At 44.0% G+C, this 15973-nt stretch overlaps 1 protein-coding gene across 8 annotated transcripts in view; it reads left to right on the forward strand.

The window, feature by feature from the left end:
- Nucleotides 1-15973, forward strand: part of LOC126428440 (epidermal growth factor-like protein) — a 163066-nt gene that overhangs the window by 130127 nt on the left and 16966 nt on the right. For 7 of the 8 annotated variants that reach the window (XM_050090368.1, XM_050090367.1, XM_050090370.1 and 4 more), the window contains one exon: nucleotides 5482-5610. In XM_050090368.1, coding sequence (XP_049946325.1) covers nucleotides 5482-5610 — 129 coding nt within the window. The remainder of the gene's footprint in view (nucleotides 1-5481; nucleotides 5611-15973) is intronic. The other variant, XM_050090373.1, reaches the window with a different exon arrangement.

The following is a 15973-nucleotide window of genomic DNA, read 5'->3' on the forward strand; positions in this document are numbered from 1 at the left end:
CTGAGCTTTAATGACGATTCGCTCACTGTAGTTCAGACGTATCGATTATTAGGACTGGTTTTCAACTTCCGATTGACTTGGTTATGCCGGCCAGTGTGGCCGTGCAGTTCTAGGCGCTTCAGTCTGGAACCGCGTGACCGCTATGGTCGCAGGTTCGAATCCTGCTTCGGGCATGGACGTTTGTGAAGTCCTTAGTTTAGTTAGGTTTAAGTAGTTCTAAGTTCTAGGGGACTGATGACCACCAATGTTAAGTCCCATAGTGCTCAGAGCCTTTGAACCTTTGACTTGGCTATGTCACCTTCGTGAGCTTAAGCGAGAGTGCTGAAAATGCCTCAATGCTCTCCGCTACCTGAGCAACACCAACTGGGGTCCAGATCCCTCTACGCTGCTGCAGCTCTACATAGCCCTTTTTCAATCCCACCTTGACTATGAGAGTCTGGTTTACGGTTCGGCGGCACCCTCAGCGTTGCCTTTACTCGACCCAGTGCACCACTGTAGCGTTCGCCTAGTGACAGAACTTTTAGAACGAGTCCGGTGACCAGTGTCCTGGTGGAAGCTGGAGTCCCTCCATTGCAGATCCGACGTGTACAACTGCTCGCCAGTTATGATGTACACATTCGTAGTTCTCCTGAGCATCCCAATTACAGTCTTTTCCCACCCGCAGCAGTTCATCTTCTGCATCGGTGCCGGCCGCGGTGGTCTAGCGGTTCTAGGCGCGCAGTCCGGAACCGCGCGACTGCTACGGTCGCAGGTTCGAACTCTGCCTCGGGCATGGATGTGTGTGATGTCCTTAGGTTAGTTAGGTTTAAGTAGTTCTAGGTTCTAGGGGACTGATGACGACAGATGTTAAGTCCCAGAGTGCTCAGAACCATTTGAACCTGCATCGGTGGTCCAGGTTAGGGTTCATGATTGTGGTTTGCATGTGATCCCTTCTCTTTGAACTGGAGTCTATCACTTTACCACCCCTGCTTGAGGTCCATTCACGTACAGCTCCATGGTGTACATGTCGGCCGAAGCTTCGTCTTTTGCACGGCCCTAAGGACCCTGTTAACCCTGCTGCTCTCCACTGTCACTTCCTCTCGATGCTTGACGTGTTCCGGGGCTCTGAAGTAGTTTACACCGACGGCTCGATGTTGGCTTCGCCTATGTCCACAGAGGCCACATTGAACAGAATTCCTTGCCCGGTAGCTGCAGTGTATTCACTGCAGAGCTTGTGGCCATATCTCGTGCACTCCAGTACATCCGTTCCTGTTCTGGTGAGTCGTTTTTTCCCTGACCAGCTTAAAAGTTATCGACCAACACTATCCACGCCATCCTTTGGTAGCGAACATCCAGGAGTCCATTTATGCCCTGGAACATTCCAGTCCTTCAGTGGTGGTTGTGTGGACCCCAAGATACTTCGGAATCCCAGGCAACGAACTTGCTGACAGGCTTGGCAAACAGGCTATGCGGAAACTGCTCCTGGGCATCTCTGGAACTGACCTGTGTTCCGTCTTACGCCGCAAGGTTTTTCGACTTTGGGATTCGGAGTGGCATAACAGTATGCACAACAAACTATGTATCATTAAGGAGACTGCGAATGTGAGGAAGGCTTCCCTGTGGGCTTCTCGCAGGGAATCAGTTGTCCCTTGCCACCTCTGCAGTGGCCGCATGTGGCTCACACATGGTTACCTTCTCTGTCACGAGGACCCACTTCAGTGTCGCTGTGACTCCCAAATGAGAGTCAGCCACCTCTTGCTGGACTGCCCACTTTTAGCCACTTTGCGGTGGATATCCAACTTCCCCAGCACCCTACCTTCAGTGTTGGGTGACAATGCCTCAACAGCAGCTTTAGTTTTACGTTTTACTCCTGTGGGTTGGTTTTATCATTTGATCTGAGTTTTAGTGCATGGTCTTTGTCCCTTTCTGTACTCCACCCTAGGGCTTTTAGCGTGGAGGTTTTAATGTGTTCCAGAGTGGCTGGCTTCTCCTTTTTTTATTCTCATGATCAGCCAGCCATGATAATCTGCTTTCTTGTTTTTAACCTCTTCTCCCTGTTTCTCGGGTCTCTCTGTCGTTTTCTTGTACTGTTTTGTCCATTGTAGGATTTGTTGTCCTTCTATCGTTCTTCTGGTTCCTTCTTTCTCCTGTTATTGCGCCGTAGGTCTTCTTTGTTTTCTTCTTTCCCTTAGGTAATTGTTCCACTGAGAAGAAGGGACCAATGACCTCGCAGTTTGGTCCCTTCCCTCCCCCCCTGTTTAAACCAACCAAGAATTAGCAGCTTTAACTCAGTTAATACTAGGCAAATATCCAACCTGCATTTGGATCGCACTTCCTTGACTATTGTGCAGCAAGGTCTGCGGTACACTGCTGGATCCATTTTCAATAACCTACCACAAGAAGTCAAAAATCTTAGCAGTAATCGACGGGCTTTCAAATCGAATTTGTAGAGTTTCCTTGTGGGTCATTCCTTCTGTTCTGTCGAGGAGTTTGGCTGATTCCTTTGTTACATCGTTGTTTGCATTTACATAAACTTATGGCTTCTCTTTTTTTTGATTCATAAATATTTTATTGTGTGTGTTATTACTTTTATATTGTAATTTCATGTACTTACACGCTCCATGACCTTCGAGATTTGTTCCTCAATTTGGTCCTGCAGAACTAGACGTGTAAAATAAGGACTTCCTTCACAGTATAGACGATGGAAAAGTGCTCGTAGATCTTAATGTATGCATTTTGAAGCCCATATTTACTAGTCCTTCTTCCTTGTTTTGGCGTAAGGAACCCGTCCCCAAAATTTTAAAATGTCATTCTGAAACACAGTTATGTTCTTGTAGTGTCAGGCATTCTGTTGTTAGAATGCAGTAGGTACAATTACCGATGAGCAACTGTCATTTTTCGTCTCAGGGAATAGTCACTGCCGGCCGGCGTGGCCGAGCGGTTCTAGGCGTTTTAGTCTGCAACCGCACGACCGCTACGGTCGCAGGTTCGAATCCTGCGTCGGGAATGGCTGTGTGTGATGTCCTTAGGTTAGCTAAGCAAACTATTTTTCGTGTCTAACTATCACTTACTTCAGATGCTGGTCGAATAGTAAAAATGGCAGCATGAAATCTCTGAACAGGATCCTGAAAGTGGGCTTTCCACGGCAGTTTACTATCAATCTGAACACCAAGAAATTTGAACTGTTAAATTTCACTAATCGTATGCCCATTATGTGAAATTAAAACTTCAGATTTTGTTGAACTGTGTTTATAAAATATAAAAACTGAGTCTTACTGTGATTTAGCGTTAATTTATTTTCTACAAGCCATGAACTTATCTCATGGAATGTGTTATTTGAAAGGGTGCCAATGTTGCACTCAGTATCCATTACTACGAAGCTAGTGTCATCAGCAAACAGAAATATTTTAGAAGCACTTTTGTGAAATATGAGAATTTGTGACAATTTCTCCTCCAAGCTAATTAAAAGAAATTAAGAATCTTTGTCTTAAAAAGATGAGAAGTTTATTTCATCAAAACATGGCGGAAGAGCCATAGATTTCACCAGAAAGAAGGTAATGTTTCATTTTTTAACCTTACTTCTAATTATGAACACATGTGAAAGATATGAGGTGACTGTAGTGATCTGCTTACTGCAACTGAAAACACACGAGTACTGCCCACATAATACGTGAGCATTTGTACATAACATGCAAAGAACTGCTTACTGTTACTGTAAGATTTTTCACGTGTTAGCAATGTAGTATCGTACCATTTGTGTCATGATGTAATGAATCTTCATACTGTGCCATGCAAAATAAACAAATACTTATTACTGACTAGATCACGGGGTCTCTTGTTCAATTGCCCATGGTTTGTCGAGGGACTGGCAGAGTTGAATCAGCATTAACTGACGGACCCATATCTGTCTTCCAGGGTCAGTTCGACTCAACACTAAGGATGGGAAAAACCAACCGGTTAAAACAGAAACTGCTTTTTTCATTCCGAATAACCGCTAGCTTTCGGTATTTTCTTTACTAATAACCGGATGTATGAGTAAAACTGATGTATCATTTTGTCATTGCAGTGGTGTTAACATTTTTGATTTTTAAATAACTTTTTGTAAGCGACTCATGTTTGTTCATAACATTTCCATTGCTTCCAGATCAATATTGCGTTATTATAGACTATGGAAAAAGCAGTCAGAGCTATTTTAATAACAACACTGATAGTTATTAACAATGAGTGACAAAAGCATAGCATTGCTGTGTCAATAATGCACCTGTTGTCATTCACTACACCTTCGGTTTTTGGGAGCATAGTTGAAGGTGTATGGTAGACCTGTCATTTCCAGCTGCAAAACATTCATTGTTGGGGGGAACTTTGGTGGCTTCTGATTTACTGGTATTATCTTTGAATAATACCGTTTCTGATGAAAGGAGTCGACCAACAGATCAGTTCATCATAGAGTATTTATGGACAGATTGGACAGTAAGTATTGACATTTTAACTATTGTCAAGCATTTGTTGTTGTTAAACCTATTTTGTCAACTGTTCATTTGTATTTTTTAAAGAGTGTTTTTAGTTTAATCTTCAAAGACTCAATTACATTCACATTCCTGTTAAACGGTAAATAAAATTATTTGGTTATGAAACGGGTTTTCATTCGAAATAGTTAAAGAAGAACGCTACAAATTTTACACGGAAGCTTATCATTTATCTGACATTTCTGCGAAATAATGAAGTAAAAAAGGAAATTAGGGCAATGATAATAAACTGAAAACTTAAAAATTCATTAATTATATGTAATGAAAATAGAAAGTAGACAGTCTACAAAGTACGCCTTTACGTGTTTGTGGTCCTTGAACACGGGCAACATAGCAAAAAAATAGTTTTCTCCAACCTCAGTTTTCACCCTTTAACACTGACTGTTCGTGTTGTCCAAATAGTTGTATTACCTCCGATTATAGCATAATTTTTTAGAGGAGTTTTAAAAAACTAGAATAAATAGGATAATACTTGTGATTTTTTTGTAGGATACTTCCCAAAAAAAGCAGCGAACAGTTATGCACAAAGTTTTCTTTTATTCATCTGTTTCAATTGATAGTTTCATTATATATATCTTGAAACATATAATGCAAAAGCCCTAGGGACTCTCAGAATTTTTCAATCTTCGTTTGATGCCATGTTTGTTTCTGGATATAACAGAAATAAAAAAACTGTTATTTTGAGCGGTTATAACAGTCATTTTAAACTGGAGATGAAAAAAAAAATACGATATGACCAAAACCAATTCTTTCAGGAACAACCGCCATCCATAATTGGAGCCCCTGCTGCTGCCATGGGTAGCCATTCTGTGTATTGAATTTCGCATCCTCTGTACTCTGTAGATGACCTACAAATTTTCATGTATTTGTCCTACTGCACTGTATTCGAATAAAAAGTAAAATTCGTTACTTTTTACCATTCCTACCGTTGCAATTTCAGTTGGCAGCAATGTACATAATTTTTTGTTGCCGACAGCAGGGGCATCTCTACCAGTGGCAGCCGCTGCTGGGCTCGGGGTAGTGGCCCTACTGGCGCTGACGTCGACTGTGGTTGTGGTCGTGTGGTGGAAGAAGAGGCGGAGTGGCAAGGGCCTTCTCGAACAAGGTAGGCTCACAGTCAATGACAAACACTATGCGAAAAAAAATTGCAATTTGTTGACAAATGAAGGAGTATTTTTTGGACACAACCCAGGATACATTACTACAGTTTCTCGAGTCAACCTCGGATCTGTTTCTGAAATTACTGAAAAGTCTTATAAGTCTATTGAAACACTAGAATTTTCTCCACAGATTCATCCACGAATATGTTTGACACATATACTGAACACACCTCCTCCTTTCTCTCTTTATGTCCACCTCAGCCTCTCATCTCTATCTGTCTGTCTGTCTCCACTTCCCAATCTCACTGTCTCATCTTCCTTCCCCCTCTTTTTGTCCATTTCCTCCACCCCTCCCTGGCCACATCTTCATCCTCCATCTCTCTGACCACATGCTCCTCCAAATCTCTCTTTCTAACTGCCCTTCTCCACCTGCCCACTACTCCTCTAAACCTTCCACCTGCATAATGTATCTCTCTCTGTCTCTGCCTCTCTCTGTCTATCTCTGCCTCTCCCTCCCTCCTCTTGCTGGTCATTTCCTCCTCCCCCTCACTTGGTCTGTCCTCTCCTATATCCACCTCAGCCTATCCACAGCCATGGTGATCGGCATTTGTAACCCCCTGCAATACAGTTCAGTAATGCAGGCTGATGCTACACTGACAACACACCTGTCATGCAGGGCAACCTACATGCCAGGGGCTGGAAAAATGATTTTTACCCCACCATTAGGCTGCCTTGCAAAGCAAGTTGCTGTGGCAACCCGATACTGTTCCAAGACAAAACGCCTTTTGTGCAGGACAATTTATATCCCAGAGGCTGAAAAAACACGTTTTTGCCCACATCTCCATTCCTATTGGACCTAGGAGTTTCTAAACCCCATAGTGCAGATACTTGTAATATCTGCTGTTCCTGTACCAAATTCAGCTGAAATTGATCCAGTGTATTGCATGGAGGTTCCAGACATACACTCAGCTTCATATACGTAACAGACTAACTTAATTTACTCATTTGTATTTTTCACTAAACAGCAGTATAACAACCCAATTTTTCTTCACGTTTGTACTTTTTCACACACTGCAGAAGGTACTAAATCGAAATTAGACCGTTTCTCAAGTTTAACTTTAATTCCCTTCCCCAGACATATATTTCACAACAATCAGAACAAGTTTTGCTTCACTTCTGCCTGAGCTATTCATCATTGCAGTTATGTAATTAATGTTTTCCAACGAATGCAACCTATTATCAAATATAAATGGAGAAATAACATTAACAATAATCGCCCCAGTTTTGATTAGCAGACGAAACTTTTGGGGTCATGTAACTGTTTTAGCAGTTAAGACGTCCAGTCTGATGTTCTGACATCCATTTCGCGTCTAGTATTGTGGTGTGAAAAAGTAACAACTTTAGCGGCACGCTCCAGATCAGGGCTATTCCCATCTTCACATGATGATGACTCCATGCATCTTTGGCTTTAAGAAAAAGTGCTATGCTTGGTGAACCAGCAACATTAATAACACTCTGATGTTTAAATGTTTTCATATTGCCTCTAGTATCACCCTTTCCTTTATGCGCGACAGAAGTTCTCCATTGCATAGTACGCAACAAACAAATTCGTCGTTACTGCCAGTAGAGAGTTCTAAACATTTGTATCCCTATTGCAGCATAACATTAAACACACGCTTCCTTTTGTCCATTGCTAAGCGATCACACAAAAATGAGAACAGATATAAAATGATTTAAAACGTGGAGATGAGTTAGTTGACGGATGAAAAGAACACGAATACAACTCGTAATGTGTTGCCAAATGACTAAAAGTAGAGTGAAAAGTTGTGGCGGAATCTAGAAGGCCCCAATCCATGTCAAGTATTTGCTCAAAAGGTCAGCTGACAGAGGCACGACTGTAAGACAATGTTTAAAACGCGATGTCCAGCATACAAATTTAAAATTTAAAAAATGCACACCAATCATAAAATTCTCAAACCTAGACATTTTGGCAACCCCAGCCATTACCCGGGACAGCACTAAAAATGAGGACTGTCTGGGTTAATCCCAGATGTCTGGCAGGCCTAGCAGTTATAGAAGAAGCGTGTGATATAAGCTGACAACTTGGTAGTTTGAATGCTGATACTTCAAAATTTCCCACTCACTAAACGTGGCGGTGATTTGTCCAATACGTATTGGACGGAAAAAAAATCGCAACGCCGAGAAGAAGTGATGCGACATAAACTAAAGTTGGTAGGCGTGTTTCTACACTGAAGTGCTAAAGAAACTGGTGTAGGCATGCGTATTCAAGTACAGAGAGATGTACACAGGAGGAATACGGCGCTGCGATCGGCAACGTGTATATAAAACAAGTATCTGGCGCAGTTGTTGGTTCTGTTACTCCTGCTACAATGGCAGTTTTAACGTGATGTTAACAAGAACGAAGGGACACAGCATCACCAAAGTAGCGATGAGGTGGAGATTTTCCCGTACGACCATTTCACGAGTGTACCGTGAATGTCAGGAATCTGGTAAAACATCAAATCTCCGACATCGCTGCGCCCGGAAAAAGATCCTGCAACAAAGGGAGCAACGACGACTGAAGAGAATCGTTCAGCGTGACACAAGTGCAATCCTTCTGCAAATTGCTGCAGATGTCAGTACTGGGCCATCGACAAGTGTTAGCGTGCGAACCATTCCACGAAACATAATTGGTACGAGCTTTTGGAGCCGAAGGATCACTCGTGTACTCTTGATTACTGCATGATACAGAGCTTTACGCCTCGCGTGGGCCCATGAACACCGACAATGGCCTGCTGACGACACAAAATATGTTGCCTGGTCGGACGAGTCACTTAAAATTGAATCAAGTGGATGAACGTGTACGGGTATGGAGACAATCTCATGAATCCATGGACGCTGCATGTCAGCAGGGAACTGTTCAAGCTGGTGGAGGCTCTGTAATGGTTGGGGCGTGTGCAGTTGGAGTGTTATGCGACCCCTGATACGTCTAGATAGACTGTGGCAGGTGACACGTATGTAAGCATCCTGTTTGATCACCTGCATCCATTCATGTCTATTGTGCATTCCGACGGACTTGGGCAATTTCCAGCAGGACAATGCGACAGCCCACACGTCCAGAATTGCTACAGATTGGTTCCAGGGACACTCTTCTGAGTTTAAACGCTTCCGCTGACCACCAAACTCCCCGGACATTAACATTATTGTGCATATGTGGGATGCCTTGCAACGTGCTGTTCAGAAGAGATCTCCACCCCCTCTTACGGATTTATAAGCAGCCCTGCAGGATTCATGGTGTCCGTTCCCTCCAGCACTACTTCAGACGCTAGTCGTGTCCATGCCACGTCGTGTTGCGGCACTTCTGCGTGCTCGCGGGGGCCCTACACGATATTAGGCAGGTGTACCAGTTTCTTTGGCTCTTCAATGTATATCTGGAAGATGTCTATTCAAATTTCGCACCAGTCACATAAGAGTGGAGCTTGTAGCACCTCTACACGCTGTAACGGCCGTGAACGTTAGTTACCTTTGATACTGGACGAGGTGTTTCGATGTCAATGTGGAATGCCTTTAAGGAGACAAAGACGTCATTATCAACGCTTCACTGAATTTTAACGAGGTCGTGTTATAGCGGTATGAGAAGCTGGATCTTTCTCCTGTGATACTGCAGAAAGACTTGGCAGGAATGTAGCTACTGTACATGATTAGTGGCAGCGGTATTCACAGTAATGCGCGTTCGCAGGAAGGTTCCAGACGATCACACGGCGCCAGCGAGAGGGAAGAGCATCGTGTGCTGCGTATGGTTGTGGTGCATCTCGTACTTCATCTGCAGTAGCAGTCTGAGCAGCAGTTGGCACCATACTGACACAATTGTTACTTTTGTGTTACTTGGAGGACAGCTCGGAGTCAGACGTTCTGTAGCGTGAATTCCACTGATCCCAAACCACCTCCATTTGCGACTTCAATGATGTCAATCGAGAGTTCATTTTCGTTAGGAGAAGACCAGTTGAGGGCCTGGAATCAACATGTCTGCGTGCTAGACACACTGGACCTACAACTGGAGTTTTGGTTGGTTGGTTGCTTGGTTGGTGGGAGGTGACTAAACAGCGAGGTCATCGGTCCCACTGGAATAGGGAAGGATGGGGAACCATCCTGGCACTTGCCTGAAGCGATTTAGGGAAATCATGGAAAACCTAAATCAGGATGGCCAGATGCGGGTTTGAACCGTTGTCCTCCGAATGCGAGTCCAGTGTGCTATGGAGTTCTGGTCTGCGGTGCGATTTTGTATGACAAGACGAGCACTCTCCTGGTTATTCCACGCACCAGTTGTGCTACATTCTGGGAGGTGTTTTCCAACAGCATAATGCTCGTCCACATACCGCAGTCGTACCCCAACACGCTCTGCGGAGTGTCGACGTCACGCCTTCAATGGAGCACGCATGCGACGTCATCGGACGACATGCCCAGCGCCACCCACAAATACCATTAAGCGTCCCTATATTGACCGACCACGTGCAACAAGCATTGGATCTAAACCTGGAGTTCTGGACTCGGGTTGCGATTTCGTATGACAGGAGGAGCAATCTCTTGGTCATCGCATGCCTCTGACTGCAAAATTGTACGTCCGTCTGGTGATTCGATTGCCCTTCTGCCATTCATGAACAGCATTCCAAGGGGCGTTTTCCAACACGATAACGCTCGTCCACATACCGCTGTTGTAACGTGACATTCTCTGCAGAGTGTCGACATCTTGCCTTGACCTGCTCTATCAACAGATCTGTGTCCAGTCGAGCACATATGGGACATCACCTGACCTTAACTCCAGCGCAATCCACAAACGGCTTTAGCCGTCCCTGCACTGACCGACCAAGTGTAACAAGCATGGGACTTCATCCCACAAACTGACATCCGCCACCTGTACAACACAATGCATGCACGTTTGCGTGGTTCCATTCAATATTGTGGCGGCTACAGCGATTATTAATGTTCCAGCATTTCGCATTTGCAATGGCTTATATCGCGCTTTCGTTAACCTGTGACGTTGCAGTGTTAATCACTTAAATACGAGGGTTGGTGTAGTGTTGGCAGAAGAGCCAACACTGTGTTGCTAGAGGAGGCCGAAATGCACGCGTTTAAATACACGCAGACCGGCGTGAGGTCTGGAACAGGACAATATCTTCAGAATTGCAATAAAGTACGAAAAGCTTGTAATACTTAACTTTAGTTCATAATCGGTGTACATCTCTCGTTACGGTACATGCTTCACAATATTAATTATCTAATGCTATGGCGCCTTGCTAGGTCGTAGCAAATGACGTAGCTCAAGGCTATGCTAACTATCGTCTCGGCAAATGAGAGCGTAATTGCCAGTGAACCATGGCTATCAACGTCGGCTGTACAACTGGGGCGAGTGCCAGGACGTCTCTCTAGACCTGCCGTGTGGTGGCGCTCGGTCTGCAATCACTGACAGTGGCGACACGCGGGTCCGACGTATACTAACGGACCCCGGCCGATTTAAAGGCTACCACCTAGCAAGTGTGGTGTCTGGCGGTGACACCACAGTTGGTACTTAGTGGCAACTATTTATTCACAACCTATACAAAAGAGTTACGTGTTTGCACCTTTTACTATCCTTCAAAGTGGTCACCAGCGTTGTGTAGAACCCGTTGCCAGCGATGAGGAAGGCGTAGTATACCGTTAGCAGAGCCTGTTCTGTTGTGGTGCGAATGAAGCGGTCTACTGCCTGTCGAATCTCTGGAACAGTTCCGAAGCGAATGCCATAAAGTGGTTCCTTCATCTTCGGAATCAATTCAAAGGCAAGTCTGGGGAGTATGGTGGATGCTACAGTACTTCCCAGTCCCATCGACCGAACAGAGCAGCCACAGAATGAGATTTTCACTCTACAGCGGAGTGTGCGCTGATATGAAACTTCCTGGTAGATAAAACTGTGTGCCGGACCGAGACTCGAATTCGGGACCTTTGCCTTACGCGAGCAAGTGCTCTACCATCTGAGCAACCGAAGCACGACTCACGCCCCGCCCTCACAACTCTACTTCTGCCAGTATCTCGTCTCCTACCTTCCAAACTTTACAGAAGCTCTCATGCGAACCTTGCAGAACTAGCACCCCTGACAGAAAGGATATTGCGAAGACATGGCTTAGCCATGCTTGCTCTGTATGCGCCCACGCTCTGTCGTGCAAAATGATGTGTGTGTCCCGCAAAAGTATCGCCGCTTCTTTCGCAAAGCTGCTCGCAGGTGATGCTTCAAAAACGAACAGTAATACTGTGCACTGACGGTCTGCGTTGAAGGAACGTAATGCGTTAGGATAACACCATCATAGTCGTTCACGAGAATCACCATAACTTTATATCGCTCGATTCGCACCATAAACAGAACAGGCTCTGCTAACGGTATACTACGCCTTCCACATCGCTGGCAACGGGTTATACACAACGCTGGTGACTACTTTGAAGGACAGTAACAGGTGCAAACACGTAACTCTTTTGTGTAGTTCCCACTATTTAAGTTCCAAACCTCGTATGTTACCTAGACTAACGTATTCCCGAAATTTCATTACAAAACATTAATTATTTTTTATATAAGAATATACAGCCTACAGTTGCAGGTTAACTTTATCGTTTACCTATGTTTCAACGTTAGCAATAACGTCTTCAGAACCTGCTAAAAGTTAATATTATAATGCGCTAGTAAATTATGTTAGATATGGTTATCCTAGGATGACCATATCTAATGTAATCTACTAGCACATTATAATATTAACTTTTAGCAGGTTCTGAAGAAGACGTTATTACTAACGTTGAAACATAGGTAAATGATAAAGTAAACCTGCAACTGTAGGCTGTATATTCTTATATAAACAATATCAGTTGCTGTCGCTGCATAAAAATGTTAAAAATTATGAAATTATTTTTTGTTGTTGGGGTATTTTTCAGTCAGTGAATAATGACAGTAATATCCTGTCTCTTGTTAATATCAACCTACAAGAATAAAAATTTTTACAATGTAATATACCGAGTTTTACAACAGTAATGGTCAATATTGAGGACTAGGACAGGAACGGTCATTGAAAACAGGAAACTCGGGTAAACATGAGCTCTAAGACCCGTACCTTAAGACCTATGAGCATTTTATGGTGGATGTTGTGTAACAGATCTCTCCTACTGCAATGTCTTTGCTATCCACATTTTTCGCGGAGGAGGTATTATGGACCACAATAAGGAAAAAGAAGTCTAGTAAACGTGGACGTCAAAGTGGATTGTCTAAAAGCTATGGGAATTTGTTCAGTAGAAGAGATATTTTTCACAGTAGCGAAGATGGTCAAGTGCTTACAGATCTTAAGCTATGCATTTTATAGTCCACGTCTGAAAAACCTGTTTGTATCGAATAATCGTCCATGTTCCCTGAATACTGACACCACGTATAAAATCATATCGTCGAGAAATGAATTGTGATCTGATGCATTTAAGCACAAAAAGAACTGATGACGAGAATATCCACGTTCTTCTCACGTACTTTTTGATGCATTGCGCCGGCTTTAGTCCCTTTCGTGAGTTTCTTCGCGGATTTCAGACTCACTTTAATGTACTCAAAACTAGGCACGATTTCTGCATTCTTGGAAAAAAGCTGCTATTGCTTCTTGGCTTGGCCTTATTCTCGTTTCTATGCCTTGCACGTACCTATCATCTTCACCCATTTTGCTTCCCATATTGTGTTCAAAAAAGGTGTCTAACACTTTAAGAGGTGGTAGCTCATCGAAACAAGAAAAATAAGTCAAGTAAATATGGGTACATAAATGAATACACTCTGCGATAAACACGTGTTTACAGGAGGTGTAGAGCGTGGCGTCCATTCATGACGTTGCGCCCCTCTCTTTCCTTCTGGCAAGCATTGAAGACGCGGCCCTATAGGGTCCGTGCATCGTTGATTGGCGTAGCGTAGACCAGTTCTTTCTAGTGTCCCCAGAACAAAAAGTCTAGGGGATTGCGGTCTTGGGGACGAGCAGGCCTCCGCCCAACCAATCAAAGAGAATAGGCTGATTCGATATTTCTAGATTTGCGCAAGGCATTTAACACGGTGACCCGTAGCAGGCTGTTAACGAAGATACGAGCATTTTCTTTAGTAACAGAAGCTGGTATGTTGTCCCCGACGGTCAATGTTCGTAAGAGACAAGAGCATCGTCAGGAGTGCCCCAGGGAAGTGTCTTACACCGCTGTTGTACTGTATATACGGTGGTCCATTCATCGTGACCGGGCCAAATATCTCACGAAATAAGCGTCAAACGAAAAAACTACAAAGAACGAAACTTATCTAGCTTGAAGGATGAAACCAGATGGCACTATGGTTGGCCCGCTAGATGGCGCTGCCATAGGTCAAACGGATATCAACTGCGTTTTTTTTAAATAGGAACCCCCATTTTTTATTACAATTATAGTAAGTAAATAAATATGAATGTTTCATTTGGACCACTTTTTTCGCTTTGTGATAGATGGCGCTGTGATAGTCACAAACATATGGCTCACAATTTTAGACGAACAGTTGGTAACAGGTAGGTTTTTTAAATTAAAATACAGAACGTAAGTACGATTGAACGTTTTATTTCGGTTGTTCCAGCGTGATACTTGTACCTTTGTGAACTAAAAAAAATGGCTCTGAGCACTATGGGACTCAACTGCTGAGGTCATTAGTCCCCTAAAACGTAGAACTAGTTAAACCTAAGGACATCACAAACATCCATACCCGAGGCAGGATTCGAACCTGCGACCGTAGCGGTCTTGCGGTTCCAGACTGCAGCTCCTTTAACCGCACGGCCACTTCGGCCGGCCTTTGTGAACTTATCACTTCTGAGATCGCATGCAGTTACAGCGTGATTACCTGTAAATACCACATTAATGCAAAAAAAATGGCTCTGAGCACTATGGGACTCAACTGCTGAGGTCATTAGTCCCCTAGAACTTAGAACTAGTTAAACCTAACTAACCTAAGGACACCACAAACATCCATGCCCGAGGCAGGATTCGAACCTGCGACCGTAGCGGTCTTGCGGTTCCAGACTGCAGCGCCTTTAACCGCACGGCCACTTCGGCCGGCCATTAATGCAATAAATGCTCAAAATGATGTCCGTCAACCTCAGCGCAATGGCAATACGTGTAACGCCTTTCTTCTCAACAGCGAGTAGTTCGCCTTCCGTAATGTTCGCACATGCAGTGACAATGCGCTGGCGCATGTTGTCAGGCGTTGTCGGTGGATCACGATAGCAAACATCCTTCAAGTTTCCCCACAGAAAGAAATCCGGGGACGTCAGATCCGGTGAACGTGCTGGTCACGGTATGGTGCTTCGACGACCAATCCACCTGTCATGAAATACGCTATTCAATACAGCTTCAAACGCACGCGAGCTATGTGCCGGACATCCATCATGTTGGAAGTACATCGTCATTCTGTCATGCAGTGAAACATCTTGTAGCAACATCGGTAGAACATTACGTAGGAAATCTGCGTACATTGCACCATTTAGATTGCCATCGATAAAATGGGGGCAATTATCCTTCCTCCCATAATGCCGCACCATACATTAACCCGCCAAGGTCGCTGATGTTCCACTTGTCGCAGCCATCGTGGATTATCCGTTGCGCAGTAGTGCATATTATGCGGTTTACGTTATCGCTGTTGGTGAATGACGCTTCGTCGCAAAATAGAACGCGTGCAAAAAATCTGTCGTAGTCCCCTAATTTCTCTTGTGCCCAGTTGCAGAATTGTACACAACGTTCAAAGTCGTCGCCATGCAATTCCTGGTGCATAGAGATATGGTACGGATGCTATCGATGTTGACGTAGCATTGCAACACCGACGTTTTTGAGGTTCCCGATTCTCGCGCAATTTGTCTGCTACTGATGTGCGGATTAGCCGCGACAGCTGCTAAAACACCTACTTGGGTATCATCATTTATTGCAGGTCGTGGTTGACGTGTCACATGTGGCTGAACACTTCCTGTTTACTTAAATAACGTAACTATCCTGAGAACGGTCCGGACACTTGGATGATGTCGTCCAGGATACCGAGCAGCATACATAGCACACGCCCGTTGGGAATTTTGATCACAATAGCCATACATCAACACGATATCGACCTTTTCCGCAAGTGGTAAACGGTCCATTTTAACACGGGTAATGTGTCACGAAGCAAATACAGTCCGCACTGGCGGGATGTTACGTGATACCACGTACTTGCACGTTTGTGACTATTACAGCGCCTCTATCACAAAGCGAAAAAAGTGGTCCAACTAAAACATTCATATTTCTTTACGTACTAAGCGAATATGTAATAAAAATGGGGGTTCCTATTTAAAAAAA

The sequence above is a fragment of the Schistocerca serialis genome, chromosome 12, assembly GCF_023864345.2.
Source record: "Schistocerca serialis cubense isolate TAMUIC-IGC-003099 chromosome 12, iqSchSeri2.2, whole genome shotgun sequence".
NCBI lineage: Eukaryota > Metazoa > Arthropoda > Insecta > Orthoptera > Acrididae > Schistocerca > Schistocerca serialis.